General features: G+C 32.8%; 3 protein-coding genes across 3 annotated transcripts; 1 reads left to right on the top strand and 2 right to left on the bottom strand.

Annotated features, from left to right (window-relative positions):
- Positions 1-707: 707 nt before the first annotated feature.
- Positions 708-1,390, top strand: LOC114386350 (dolichyl-diphosphooligosaccharide--protein glycosyltransferase subunit 4A-like). Its single transcript, XM_028346347.1, has 2 exons — positions 708-968; positions 1,133-1,390. Exon 2 carries the CDS (start codon positions 1,145-1,147, stop codon positions 1,256-1,258), a length of 114 nt encoding a protein of 37 aa, XP_028202148.1. The 5' UTR covers positions 708-968; positions 1,133-1,144; the 3' UTR covers positions 1,259-1,390.
- A 4,033-nt stretch (positions 1,391-5,423) lies between these two features.
- LOC114386376 (protein PELPK1-like) lies at positions 5,424-6,103 on the bottom strand. Its single transcript, XM_028346378.1, has one exon. The coding sequence runs from the start codon at positions 6,035-6,037 to the stop codon at positions 5,657-5,659; it is 381 nt and encodes a 126-aa protein (XP_028202179.1). The 5' UTR covers positions 6,038-6,103; the 3' UTR covers positions 5,424-5,656.
- A 3,848-nt stretch (positions 6,104-9,951) lies between these two features.
- On the bottom strand, positions 9,952-10,647 carry LOC114386378 (protein PELPK2-like). The gene has a single exon (XM_028346380.1). The coding sequence runs from the start codon at positions 10,551-10,553 to the stop codon at positions 10,221-10,223; it is 333 nt and encodes a 110-aa protein (XP_028202181.1). The 5' UTR covers positions 10,554-10,647; the 3' UTR covers positions 9,952-10,220.
- Positions 10,648-11,980: the final 1,333 nt, after the last annotated feature.

The following is an 11,980-nucleotide window of genomic DNA, read 5'->3' on the forward strand; positions in this document are numbered from 1 at the left end:
TAACAAGATAGACAGAAACTCACAAACAAAGAACCCAAGCATTTGTAGCGAGAGAATATAATTAATAAAAGAATCTTAGCTTCTACTAATATTTCATTAGTGTATTTAATAAGAGAATCAAGTCAATCATGTCCCCGCATTTTTAGGACATCTGTACGTTGGTTCCTTCATTGGTGAAACTTTGCAGGATACAAAACGAATCAATATTGGTCTAGTGAGATATCTTTGCTATGGAAAACAAAAATGGATCTGCATTTCTGCAGTTACATTTCACACATTTAATCTTGCAGTCATGATCCAACGACTAATTTTTTTTTTATTCTTATAATTCATAAATTTTGTAAAGATTAAAAATAAAATTAAAAGTTCACAGTGAAATGATATGGTATCTACTCAAGTTTTGAATCTTCTCTATTTTGGAAAAATGATTGAGCGGTTTTTCCAAGAGAAGTGTGAACGTGAACCTTGAACCTGAATATGAATTGTTATAAACGCCACTTTCATTCATTCTTGTTCTTGTAAATAAAAGCTATCCTTCAGAAATCACCAATTTAATATGGTTAATTTAAAAATTTGAATAATGGTCCCCAGTTACAGTTAAACCGTGATCTTATAGTTATACCACCGACACAAAATTATCTTTCCTTGCAAAGGATCGTGGGGTCCCATTTCCCCTACTCTTAATTTCTATGATAATTAAAAAGTTTCATTTCTCCAGACAAGATGTGACTGTAGTTTAGTGGTAAGAATTCCACGTTGTGGCCGTGGAGACTAGGGCTCGAATTCCAGCAACGTCACAAACCTTTTAGTTTATGAGCGTTATAACTTCGAACAGGAACAACGGCGTTTGAAATATTGCCTTAAAGTCCAGGTCAACGCACCCTTGCTTTTTTTAAGAGTTGAGGCTACGCTTAACGCTCCCTGCGTGTTCCCGACCCAACAAACAACTTCGTTCCTCGACTAACAAGGTCAATCTCTCTCATTCATAACTTCTAATTTATATTTCTTTTTTTGAATCTGTTCGTATAATATGACGGAGAATTCAATTCGTTTACATTGATTATTATAATGCAATTCATTTGATATCTGTGTTGCTTAATTATTTGGTTTTATTTTTTCTCATCTCGTCCAGAAAGTAAGAGATATGATTGATGATGAAGCCTTGGGAGTCATTGCCAACATTCTTGGCATCTTCATTTTTGCTTTGGTTATAGCTTATCACCTGGTCACTGCGGACCCCAAATATAAAGTCATCTAAGATATTTGAATTTAATTTCTGATGTATTCAAAACAAAAATTTTCATGGATTCAATTTTGTTGATTGATCTGTAAGGTCAGTTTCTTTCTATGTATGACTTAATATTGATGAAACCACAATTTGATTGAGGCTTATGCAGGCTAAATCTTCAATATTTTAGAGGCGTATGTTAACCATGTTGGTGTTTTGGTATATATAGATTAACTATGGATGCCTAATTGCTCAATGCGCATGGAATTGTGCAGATTAAGTACTCACGATTGACCCCTATTCATTTTCCTTGGTTGCCATTGGCCAAAATTTTATAATAGGAACCACAAACTACTGAATAATAGACTCTGCTTTTGTTTTTTTTTTGCTCAAAATTTAGAGGAAAAATAAATTATACTTTAATGCAACATACATTTTGCTCAAAAGCCAAAGAGAAACATATGATGCTCCATTACATGGTGCTACATGGCATATTTCACTCAATCAAAGGATAACAAACAAAGTAAATAAACATGATGGGAATTGAAAGCTTGTGCGTGAACCTTTATTTTACTGCACATACATGCTAAGCAACATTGATTACGCTACATTAATCAACTGTGGTCTGTGGAGCATATATACTTGTAGCAAATAATGCAACAACTCAAGGATTGGTAGTTGTGGAAGGTGGTGAGAAGGGTGGAAGTGTGCGAATTAAGGGTGAAGGCAACCTATACTCTGGCCAGTCTGTTACTGGTGGGAATGGAGGAAAAATCACGCGAGGAGGAGAATTGTTCATATTGGGCAATGTGGGTGCCAGAAGTTTTCTACTGGCTTGGACATTGCCAATGGATAAAAGTGACAAAGCAATGAAGAAAAATGATAGGAGAAGCACACGGAAGGAGGCCATTTTAGTAGTATGAGTAAGTATGGGAAAAGTTGAGGGGATTCGTGGTGATGAGACAAGGACCTGCCCTTGAGCTTTTATAGTGCACCTTAGAAGAAGAGGAATTCGCCTAAAGAACGGTGTTTTATGTGTGGATCGTTACACCTCATCCACGTCGGTTTTAAATGGCTTCAAATGTTGGGAGGGCATTACTCTCGGACTCTGACAACGGTATCTTGATATAGATGCAAAAGTGTCCCCCTCCCACTTCATGCATTTTAATGTCGTTTTATATTTTCACTTAGCGATCTTTTTCTTGATGTTAAATTTGTATCAAGATGCTATTTCCCAGATTATTAGTGAAATGTCTTGTTTGAGGGGGAGGGGAGGGACTTCTTGCTAGAATGTAAGTAGTTGTAAAAAAATTCTATAGTGGATAGGAATAAACAAATTGATGAACGTATAAATGACAACAACCAGTACTTACAACATGTTTAGGTTTTGTTTGCAGGGCTTGGATGTGCATTTGTAGAAGTAATTCTTTTTTTTAAGAGGGGAGCAATTTTTGAAACTCAATGTATCTTTGGTTAAGAGGGGAGTTCATACAATAGGTAGCCAGCTAGGTTTTGTAGCATAGATTAGCAGGCTGTAATAGATATTTCACACTATAGTTTACATGAAATTCAATGTAGTTCATAGGCTTTAGTGTCCCTAATTTTGGATTGGATGGAGTATAAGTTTACTTGTGTGATTTGTTTGTAACCTATTACTGAAAACTCTCCTAACTCTTCATGATAGATTCTAGTGATTGTTTTGGGGTGGCACTTTCAGTAAATAATATAAGTAAAAGGTCTTATATATACTAAATAAAAATGAACACGCAACGAGATCATAAATCTAGTGTTATTATCAGATTTATTCTTCTCGTATTCCTAATATTTTTATAATTTTTTTCCTATTTTTAGCTAAATAGTTTGAAAGTCACATAGGAAAAAATTAAAAATATTTTTTTAGGCTTAATTATATTTTTTATCCTTTAGGTATTATCATTGTATGATTTGAGTTCATCAGCCGATTGCACCAATTAAGTTAAATATTGTAATATATAATTTTAATTCCCTAAGTTGAAATCATATAAATTAAATCTCTTAAGTATTGTAATAATTTAATTTTAGTTTTTCTATTAGATAAAATTTACTAATGTTGAATTGACTAATGACATATCAGTTGCACGATGATGTCATGCTGATATGATTATTTGATTTTGCATGTATAATTTTATTCCTCAAAATTTATAATTATTTGATTTTAGTCTCCAACTTTTATAATTGTTTGAAATAAATTTTTCTTAGTTAAATTAAAGTCTCATTAAAAACCAACGTAGTTAAAATATACTTTTTCTCTCCCCCCAACTCTCCAATTTAAGAGAACTCTTAAAAGTAGTTAAAGGAGGATTTTGAAGGCTTAGCGAAAAATTATAATTTAAATTCCGCAACTAAATTTAGCTTTGCATTCTGGAGTTTATTTACCTTTCACCTTCTTTCTTCACAGGTCGTGTCTACTGCCTACAGTTCACCGCCCAAACGGCCATCACTCACTTGGTCCCAGAGCTGTTGGCTAAAGATAATGCCTCCATAATGAATGTACACATTATTAGAGCAGAGAAATGCATTTCAATTCATGTAAGAGAATATGTGGTTGATGTACCTGACATGTGCTTCTTAATTCTTATGGATTAACTGTTATATTTATAGACAGCAACGCCTTTCTCCTTTGGCAATTACTAGTAGTAATCAATGTTTTCTTAGATATTACTCCATTAAGAAATTAAAAGTGAGTTTTTTCTTAAAATAATTTCATTTATTTTTCTTATAAGTTTAAATATATAATTATATTTAGATTTATAATAAATATTTTATATTGTGATACAAGATTTTTTTTTTATTGTTGATAATTTCTTTAAAAATTAAGGTGGAACGGATAGATTAAAAGAGAGAAAATATTAAAAAAATTCTTAAAAGCATTCTTGTTAAATAATAATTCTTAAAATACTCTCATTTAAAATAGTTATTTTAATTTTATATATTTTAGTATAGAAAGAACCAGAATTAAATTCCAAGACCTCTCATATCTATCCCAATCCCTCGCCACTAGCTAAGGTTTATAAGTTAAATTTATCTCTTAAAAAATATTCAGTTTATCTTCTATTTTCTAGTTTCTACTGTTATCAATATTTATTGAGAAGTTTATCTAAACTAACCTGGACATAGTTTCTAATCACAAGATTGCATCTCTGCTCATGGCAGTAAGATTTGCATGTATCTAAACATCTATAATGATGGATGTTTCATGCAAAGGCTGCCCTTTAATAAAATGGATTGGGTAAGCATTTAAATCAACTGCTCTTGTTGTCGGATTAATTACTTCAAAACAAGATGGCTAATTCGCTTTTCAAACTGAAGTACACCATACCATAGTTACCATACGTAACATTTACTCCTGAAGTGTATTTGGATGTTACTAAGCCACCAAAACTGAATTCAAGTGGGGCCAAATAAACTTAGATTTAGCTACTAGTCCCTTTGTCTACTGTTTATGTAAGAAAAAAATTACTAGTATTAACTCTGTTATTGCTACTCATGACAATATGAATGAAATTTGTTTCCAGTGGCCACAAAGCATTTTGCCTTCAGCATTTCTCCTGCCTCGTGACAATTTGTTATAACAAAGTTATTGCTTGTTGTATAGTTCGAGATTTTCTGATTATTCCGAATATTTGGATCCCTTATTACAAAAATTAGTATGAAACTGTTTCTCATTGATGAGAGTTTTGTGAAGTTCATAACTTGTACGTAGTATATATTGTTTGATCTGAACGGCTGAACCCTCTCTGTTAATACCAATGTACACTAGGAAGCACTTATGCTTAAGTTGCTAAGAATACGTTAGTTTTGGTCTATAACCTTTTTCTACTGTTTAAAACAGTTATATATCACAAAGTTATTACTAGCTAGTATAGGGAAGTTCAAGTAGTCTGGAACTATAATTATTGTTGTTACAACTCACTTATATGAGATTAACACCAGATTTCATGATTAGCAGTTCACAGTGCCTCGTTTTGCTATATTTAATTACTTCTTTCTTTACTCTTATTACGTGGTATAGACTGCTTGAGCTATGTAAGCTAAACGTTGAGATTTGAGAAGTGAAAATCCAAGGGCTGAAGTGAAATAATCTCGGTGATGTAAATATAATTAAGATGTTGGAAGAGCTTAAAAGGAGGAGACATATCATAAATTCATAATTGTATAACTGTGTAATCATAGTCACAATCTATAATATAATAAAAAGTACAAACAAAAACAAGCAACTCATAAATTGAAAAGAAAATACACTGTTTTTCTCACACCAAACAACAGAAACTTAAGGAAAACACCATACAATGCTCTCGCATACGCGAAATTAAGGAATCAAGCCATATCTATTGCATGCATTCAACTTGGCAGAGATACCAAAGTCAGAGGAATTAATTAAAGGTATTTTTAAGGGCTAGAGGTGGAAGGTGGTGGAGATAGGAAAGGAATGGAGGGCATAGTGGTTGGAATTGTGAATGTGGGGATTGAGGGAATGTTGGGCAATGAAGGAATGGTAGGGATGCTGCTGGGAAGTGGAGGCAAAGTGGTAGGCAAAGATGGTAGGGTAGGTTGTGGCAGTGTTGGGATTGTAGCCAAGGGTGGAACATTGCCCTGAGGCAGTGTTGGAAGTGAAGGCAAAGGTGGCAATGTTGGTTTAGGCAAAGTGGGAATGCCCGGCAAATTTGGTGCAGTTGTTTGCATAAGATGGCGAGCTGCTTGGCTCATGCTCATGCTTGACAAGGTCAGAACAAAAAGGAAAGCTGTGATCAATGCTTTGCTCGAGGCCATTGCAAGAATGAAGAAGAATAACAATTTCCAAAAATGAAAATGGTATGTATTTGCTTTGAGAATTGGATGAGAGGCTGAAGCATAGTACTTGGTCTTATATAGGGCCAGAGACTAGAGAGTCTTTTGGTTGGTTTCAGTTCAACTTTGTTTGGAGAACCAAATACCAATCTTTTTGTTAGTTCAACTTCCAGTATTTGAATAAATCATTTTATTAAGTTGGAATAATATTGTGGTTGGCTACTATTAAGTTATAGCCCCCAATATTCAAATGTAGGATGACCAATTCAGATTTTGTATGTATCAAAGAAAGAGAGAATTGGGGTTGGAAAACGGGGAATACCCAAGAGTTGAGTTGGTTAATCTAACTGGGTTTACCTCAGCTGCCTGCCAGACGTCACCCTTTACAGCTAATGGCGTTTCACAGTCACACTTTAGGCATACACGTATTACTACTATTTCAGCCTTTATTTGGCTTTGACCACAATATAATTAGAAGGACTTTATTTTCGTAACCCTTTTTAATTATCTTTTTCACTATTTTTAATTTCAACGACAGAATAATACTGACACAAAGCTTCAAACTTACATCCTCTCACATAAAAAAAATAAACAATATATATACATAGATTAATTAATTTATTCCAAGAATATTTTTTTTTAAATTATTATTTAATCTCATCATTTATTTTCTGAAAATCTAATCATCATAATAAATATTTAATCTTAACATTAAATTTATAAAAAAAAATCAGAATAAAAATAATTCCAAAATAATTACTTTTAGAATAAGTTATATATATATCATCCTCTTAATGGCAGTAGTATATCAAGTATCCACCAGTACAAGAAAAAAAAAAAATTATCCTTTGACGCAACATACATTTGCTCAAAAGCTAAAGGAAGACATATATAATATGCTCCATTACTAGGTGCTACGTGACGTATTACACTCAATCAAAGGGTAACAAAACAAAGAAGTAAATAAACATATATGATAGGAAATGCTTTTGCGTGAGCCTAATTTATTTTTTTATTGCAGATACATGCAATACAACATGGACATGAGTAACATGTATCTGCTGCGGATCATATAAACTACTTAAGGGTTGCAAGTTGTGGCTGCAGGATCGGAGGTGAGAGGGTGAAAGTGTGCGAATAAATGGCGGAGGCAACCTATACTCTGGCCAGTCAGTTACTGGTGGGAATGGAGGAAAAATCACGCGAGGAAGAGAATTTCCCAAATCAGGCAATATTGGTGCCAGAAGTTTTCTACTGGCTTGGACATTGCCAATAGAAAAAAGTGACAAAACAATGAAAAAGAAAGATAAGAGAAGCACACAGAAGGAGGCCATTAATTTTAGTATACGGTTGGAATAGTGTAAGAGGATACGTGGTGATGAGACAAAGACCTGCCCTTGAGCTTTTATAGTGCACCTTAGAAGAAGAGGAATTCACCTAAACAACCGATATAGAAAGTTTTTTTTTTTAAGTAGTGAACGGTGTTTTTTGTGTGGATCGTTACACCTCAACGATGTCGGTTTTAAAAGCCATCAAATGTTGGGAGGGCTTTACTCTCTCTTACTACAATTAATATATGTAAGATATTGGTGTAAAAGTGACCCACTTCATGCATTTTAAGTGTGTTCTATCTTTCAGCTATATATATGGTGTGTTTGGAAGAAATATTTTAAGAAGGAAAATTAATTCTCAAGAGGATTTATATTTTTTTTTTTTGGACATTTTATTAAAAGAAATTTTAATTAACCAAAAAAGACGATTTCTAAATGTTTTTCTCTACTTATGCAATTTGTTATATATATATATATATATATATTCGTTTTTCTGACTATGGATCAATACTATAACTTTGTAAACTGTTAGTTTTACACCAATGACCTCTTCTGTCATTGTTTTGCTAAGAGGGCATGGTAGGTCAATGCCACTGGCAACGCCATGAGCAATACAAACAAGACCCTGAGACCAAAACTAGAACAGCATTCAATCATAGTTAGGCTATATGCAATGCAAAGGTTATCAAAGAGATATGCTAAAAAAATTACTGACCCAATGCTTAAATTAAATGGCCTCTCTGTCGAAGGAGTAAGTACCATAATATAAGAGTATTGACTATTGAAGTTTTGTTTCTAAAAGAGTACAGAAAAGAAAGAAATGATCACCTGAATAATTGCCACTTTGAGCATTCTATCTTGGCAAATAATATGCATACCTCCCTTAATTCATAAAATATACCTACCTTCTCCCTTTTTTTAATTGATTTCCTTAAATGTATCTTAATTTATTTTCGTTTTAAAACAAATTATTTTATTTCATTTCCACATACTCGCTTTCCTCCACCTCTCTTCCTCCGTGACCCTGCACCTGTTACAAATTCATGACCTCCCTGCATACGTGAAAATTAAATCCTCCCATCCCCTCCCATAATCCCCCATCACGATCTGCCTACCAATATTACCGCACTTGGTATCTATGCCATTATGCCACAATACTTTAACAATCAAATCCATTTCCTTTCACATTCAATTACACATGATTTCATTATTTTTCAATGAAACCAAAATGCAGCTTCCACACCTGCATAATGCCAAGACATAAAGCATACATTTTCCACAGCCTTTTTTGACGTCTTAATTTACAATGCTTGAACAAGGACAATTGAATCTGACTTATTGTGATAGCAATGCTGATAGCAATAACAGCACAACAGGCCTCATACCAGATAGCACTCACATTAACAGGCCAAGGAGAATAACAAAGAAGCCCAATTACCTTCAAGGAGTACATCTGAAGTGCCAAAGCATAAAGCACTAGTTGGTTGCAGCATCCACTACCTTAGGCAGTTATAGAAATTCCACAAATTAGCTGAGCAGGCTGTTAGCAACTTCTGTTATAACAGATTATATTCTGTTAGAAGGAAAGTATTATAAATATCTAAAGAAGTGGAATTAATAATGGATATCAGAACAATTGTCTCCATTAGTTTTCCTTTCCTTAGCAGTAGTACAGCAGTATAGTAGCGTTCGTAACATATTGTTATAAGGATGATGTGAATTATTGTTGTGTTATAGGGATGCCTGTTATTGCAACAAAATTTTCATGAAACTTATTTCTGTAAATGTTGAACTAGAGATGCAACGAATTTGCAATTATTCTGAGAGATTATTTTATGGTGAGATATTTTACGTCAATGAATTTTATGATCCATGCTCTTTCTTGCATAATATAAGCAAACATTCTCGAAACAATTATGAGAATGACCAGAATTAGGAACCAAAAGCTGGCTTTTTAAAATTCTGTCCAACTGTAAGGGGGTTGAGAGGAACTTAATCAGAAGCAATAATTTTATTTGAACCGACTTCTTGTCATCTTCCATTGTTTTTTGTTTTTGCTGTTTTTTTTCTTATTTTTCTTTTAATTGGGTTTAATATGGACAATGGGATTCTTGATGCCACAACAATGAACTGGATGGATTCTTAAATATTTATCCAAGTACCCATATCCATCAAGTTAACCTAAATTGTCTTATATTTTGTCAAATTATGTTAGGTAGCCTTGTATTAAATCCTTTCCTTCAATCTCAAATATAATCAACAAAAATTCACTTATTCTTGTTATCTCAAATATAAATAAATTTCAATTTCTTAGGCTTTATTTAACAAAATTATCTTCAAAATATTCTTCATTTAATAAGATCAAAATCTTTTTTTATGCTTAATATCAAGTTTCAATAAAAAATAATTTAAAAAAATATTTATTTTTTTAATTGAAAATCACGTAATTTCATAAAATTAATTCATTTATTTTAATAAGTGTGAAGTATGTCATTTGTGGCTTATAATCGACAGCGGAAGGAGTAACTCGATCGGAATTTAGAAACTTAGGAAAGTCATGTCATGTATTCATAAAAGGTAACATATGAATTGTTTATTATATAACGTGTATTACAAGTATAACAATAGATGATCTCCAAGTACATGAAGGAAGGAGGGGGATGAAAAAACAATAATCCTATGCATACAAGATCGAATAACAAAGGAAAATGAAAGATTAAAATAAACATTCCTCAGCAGTAAACGAACAATGTATAATATCATCATCACACGTCTAATGTATGGATCAAACTCCAAAGATGAGTGTCTATCAAACACAAGCAGAGTAGCTTCATTCAGGGAGCGGTGGCTGAAGGTGGTGGGGAGAAGAAGGGGAAGGAGGGGATGGTGGGAAAGTTTGGAAGTGAAGTGGCAGCAAGTGGTGGAAGAGTCACCTGTGGAACGGTTGGAATGGTAGGAAGAGATGGTTGTGGCAGTGTTGGGATTGTAGGCAAAGGTGGAACATTGGCCTGAGGCAATGTTGGAAGTGAAGGCAAAGGTGGCAATGTTGTTTTAGGCAAATTTGGTGCAGTTGTTTGCATAAGATGGCGAGTTGCTTGGCTCATGCTCATGCTTGACAAGGTCAGAGCAAGAAGGAAAGCTGTGATCAATGATTTGCTTGAGGCCATAGCTCAATGAATTGCAAAAATGAAGAAGAGGAATTGGCAAATATGAAAAGGGTATGTATTTGCTTTGAGTATTGGATGAGAGGCTGAAGGATATAGTGCTTGGTCTTATATAGAGCTAGAGACTAGAGAGTCTGCAGTTCAACTTTGTTTGGAGAGCCAAATACCAATCTTTTTGTTAGTTCACCTTCCAGTATTTGAATAAATAATCATTTTATTAAGTTAGAATAATATTGTGGTTGGCTATTATTAAATGTAGGATGACCAGTTCATACATTCATAAAATTACACAACGATAATTAATTAAAGTGCATGTTTGTTTAAAATATTTTTACTTGTTTTTTTGTTTCTGGGGAGAATTGGGTTTGGAAAACGGAAAATACCAAGAGTTGGTTTATCTAACTCAGTTCATCTGATTCTCCGCAGCCAGATGTCACCCTTACAGCCAATGGTGTTTCTTAGTCACACATTAGGCCAACGAGTATTACTACCATTTGATGCTTTGACCGCCAATCACCCAAAAAGTCCAGTTGACCACCATATAATGGGTGATTATTTTCGTAATTTTACTAATATTCATTACTGCACAGAATACTCCTTAGTCCTTACATAGCTTCAAATACACGGTACATCAAAAACAAAAAATGCATGTTACATCCTCTTAAAGGCATAGTCTATCAACCCAGTGGTAGAATTAAAATGATGTAAAAGTTTATTCGTTTCTATATATTTTTAATGTTTTGAACGGATATTTCATGTTTGTTACTACTATCCAAAAAGTGTTTGCGAGCCTCAGAATGAGGAATCCCGATGTATCCAAAATGGTTTGGGCCTCCCAACTTATTCTTACTTCCAATTTATCTATTTCTTTATCTCTATATTTATACATATTGTTAAATTAACTTAAGTTTAACAAATTCAGTTATTAATTTTTTAAGAAGTTGATTGGAATATGCTGATTCCATATAAGATGTTTTATATATATGTACAACTAATTATAAATATCTATATTGTTAAAATTTATTATTTTTAATAATAAGTATTTTAATAAACATACTTAGAATATTATTTAATTAGTTAAAAATGTAATATATATATATATAAGAAGAGATAAAATTATAAAAATATAACTTTAACAATTATTATATTATTTTTATAATTTGATCAAAGTTTTAGAATAATATAATAATTATTAAAGATACACTAATATAAATTTATTATCATTCAATCCTTACTCCCTAATTCACCTCAAAACAATCATTCACAACTATCGATAAAAGATTCTTAATAAAAAAAAACTTATTTTCTTTCTTTCATGAGACAGAGGTTAGAAATCTTTTTTTGACTTTGACTCTCTCGCTCTAGTAGGTGCTTTTTACTTTATTATTTTGAAAGTAGCTAACTTTTAGTTCCAATCTATATACAGTTTA

Source organism: Glycine soja, chromosome 15 (assembly GCF_004193775.1).
Source record: "Glycine soja cultivar W05 chromosome 15, ASM419377v2, whole genome shotgun sequence".
NCBI lineage: Eukaryota > Viridiplantae > Streptophyta > Magnoliopsida > Fabales > Fabaceae > Glycine > Glycine soja.

What these genes read in the sequence shown, in the direction of transcription:
- LOC114386350 (XM_028346347.1), top strand. Translation starts at nt 1,145, where the DNA reads ATGATTGATGATGAAGCCTTGGGAGTCATTGCCAACATTCTTGGCATC.
- LOC114386376 (XM_028346378.1), bottom strand. Translation starts at nt 6,037, where the DNA reads ATGGCCTCGAGCAAAGCATTGATCACAGCTTTCCTTTTTGTTCTGACC.
- LOC114386378 (XM_028346380.1), bottom strand. Translation starts at nt 10,553, where the DNA reads ATGGCCTCAAGCAAATCATTGATCACAGCTTTCCTTCTTGCTCTGACC.